Source organism: Limulus polyphemus, unplaced genomic scaffold (assembly GCF_000517525.1).
Source record: "Limulus polyphemus unplaced genomic scaffold, Limulus_polyphemus-2.1.2 Scaffold8646, whole genome shotgun sequence".
Classification (NCBI taxonomy): Eukaryota; Metazoa; Arthropoda; class Merostomata; order Xiphosura; family Limulidae; genus Limulus; species Limulus polyphemus.
In genome coordinates, this window is record NW_013674256.1 from 18357 (window position 1) to 20557 (window position 2201).

The 2201-nt window shown below is 30.4% G+C and overlaps 1 protein-coding gene across 1 annotated transcript in view; it reads right to left on the bottom strand.

The window, feature by feature from the left end:
* Positions 1–2201, bottom strand: part of LOC106475479 (core histone macro-H2A.1-like) — a gene marked incomplete at its 3' end in the record, with an annotated part of 29231 nt that overhangs the window by 17810 nt on the left and 9220 nt on the right. Inside the window, exon 3 of the mRNA XM_013936160.1 lies at positions 340–561. Coding sequence (XP_013791614.1) covers positions 340–561 — 222 coding nt within the window. The remainder of the gene's footprint in view (positions 1–339; positions 562–2201) is intronic.

Sequence of the window (2201 nt, forward strand, 5' to 3'; positions counted from 1 at the left end):
GAAGATGCTGTGTAAAGGTAATATTGAAGATGCTGTGTAAAGGTAATATGGATGATGCTGTGTAAAGGTAATATGGATGATGCCGCAGGACATAATATGAATGATACCGCAGGAGGTAATATGGACGATGCTGCAGGAGGTAATATGGACGATGCTGCAGGAGATAATAAGGATGATGCCATAGAAGGTAATATGGAATATCCTGCAGGTAGCAATATGGATGATGCTGAATGAGTATTTGAACTGCTTTACATAACTACATACTCTAAACCTGTGAAGAGGAAATACTTCTGTCTTAAGCTTATTATTTATGATAAAATCTTTATGACGGTCATTTACCTTTCCTTTGCCTTTTCCCTTTCCTTTGCCAGGACTTCCAGGACCTTTTTTTGGAGTTATTTTTGGCTTTTTTGAAGCAATGACACCAGAAGAAGAAGCTGTAGAACCAGGAGAGTGTGGTGTTGCAACCATGACAAACTTGCCACCTTTCTTCTTTGCCAGAAGCTCAGGGTGAATTTTTGGTAAAACTCCTCCAGATGCAATTGTGACGCCTTTCAGCAACTGTGGAACAGAAGTATTGTAATCATAAGTTTCACAATAAGAATATCATTACAATTTACAATCTCAAATATTTCTAGCCATATTCCAATGATACAGTATTATACAAAAAAATGTCACCATTTAAAAATCAACCATAAATAAATAAAATCCTTAAAAATATAAAAACAATCCAATGTAAACAGTTTTCAATGCCAAACAGAAAGTTCTATTGATAAGTCAATTCACCATTTTTTCAACAAGCTTTAACTGTTTAATAGAATGTTTAACTGTTTAACAGAGTGAAAGAAAGTGAGAATTACAACACCTTGTTTCAAATTTTAATCACTAAACACAAAGTACTAAGTAGAACAGGATTTCCATATAATATTACACATACTAATAAAACTTTCAACTAAATCTATGATAATAAATAAATAAAATCTGTCTTATATGAGTTAGATAAAACTTATTGTCACTTTCATATTTTTCTCTTTGTCCTCTCACCTCTTCCTTTCGACCAATTTCTCCCTACTTTTTCTGCAAGCATTTTCCAATTCTCCATTGTTTACCCACTCCTTGGACTAGTTATATATGGTGTCTCGAAGGTCCATATTTATAGGCATAGTCCAGTATTAACCTTTATTTTAACAACTGTTCAACTTGCATACACATATCATACATACATACATACTCCTTATGTCTATAGTCATTCATTATATATTTTTTCATTTGTCTGAACACATTTTAAGACACTCTGTATATTTGACTCTTTTAAAACTTCTATTTTACTTTTATTTTCTTCTTTATAATATCTTCTTTGTTCTTAATGTATTTGTAATATTTTTTTCCAACTATTCTGTCTCTCAGACAGAAAATCATATTCCTATACAGTTTCTTTTGCTCTGATCTTCCAACTGGTATTATTCTTTCTTTTCTTAGTCTCCTTCATTTTGTATTATTTTCATCCACAACAGCTCTCACCAATTATTTTGGAATGAGATAACAAATTAACAGTTATTAGGTATTAAGTTTTGTGTACAGCTATATTTTGAAATTATTTATTGATATTTTAATAGGTAGTAAAATTTAAAGAGGTTTAAGACTCTCCTCTATCAAACATGCAAAGTAATTTTCATTTTAAGATTAAAAATACTTTTATGCATCAGAAAATTTTCAAATTTCACATGTGAAATCTTTATAACATCCAGATAGTTATCAAATGTTTCTCAAGAAAATGTTTTATATTTTATCTGTTATTTACACTAACAAATCTCTGTATGGGTTCAGTAGATTTGACCGATCCTGTAACCACCATAAAAAATTAGGAAATAAATATAAATTATGCTTCTTTCATTCGAGAATGAACACAAATTCTAACACGAAAACATAGATGTTTAGACTAAATAGCTTAAATTTCATAACTTTATACATTTATATATATATTTATTATTTTTATTATATTGACCTTTCAGCCATGCCTGGCTAACAATACTGATGTTACAATCACACGGCACACGTGCACTCATGATACCGTATCCAATAACATAAAACTGACTTTTGGTCTTTACACAGTAACCTGTCTTAGCTGTGTTTTAGTGGACTAGTATTTTGTGAAATACAGTCAAATTTCAATTATTATACATTATATATGTATATAGGTT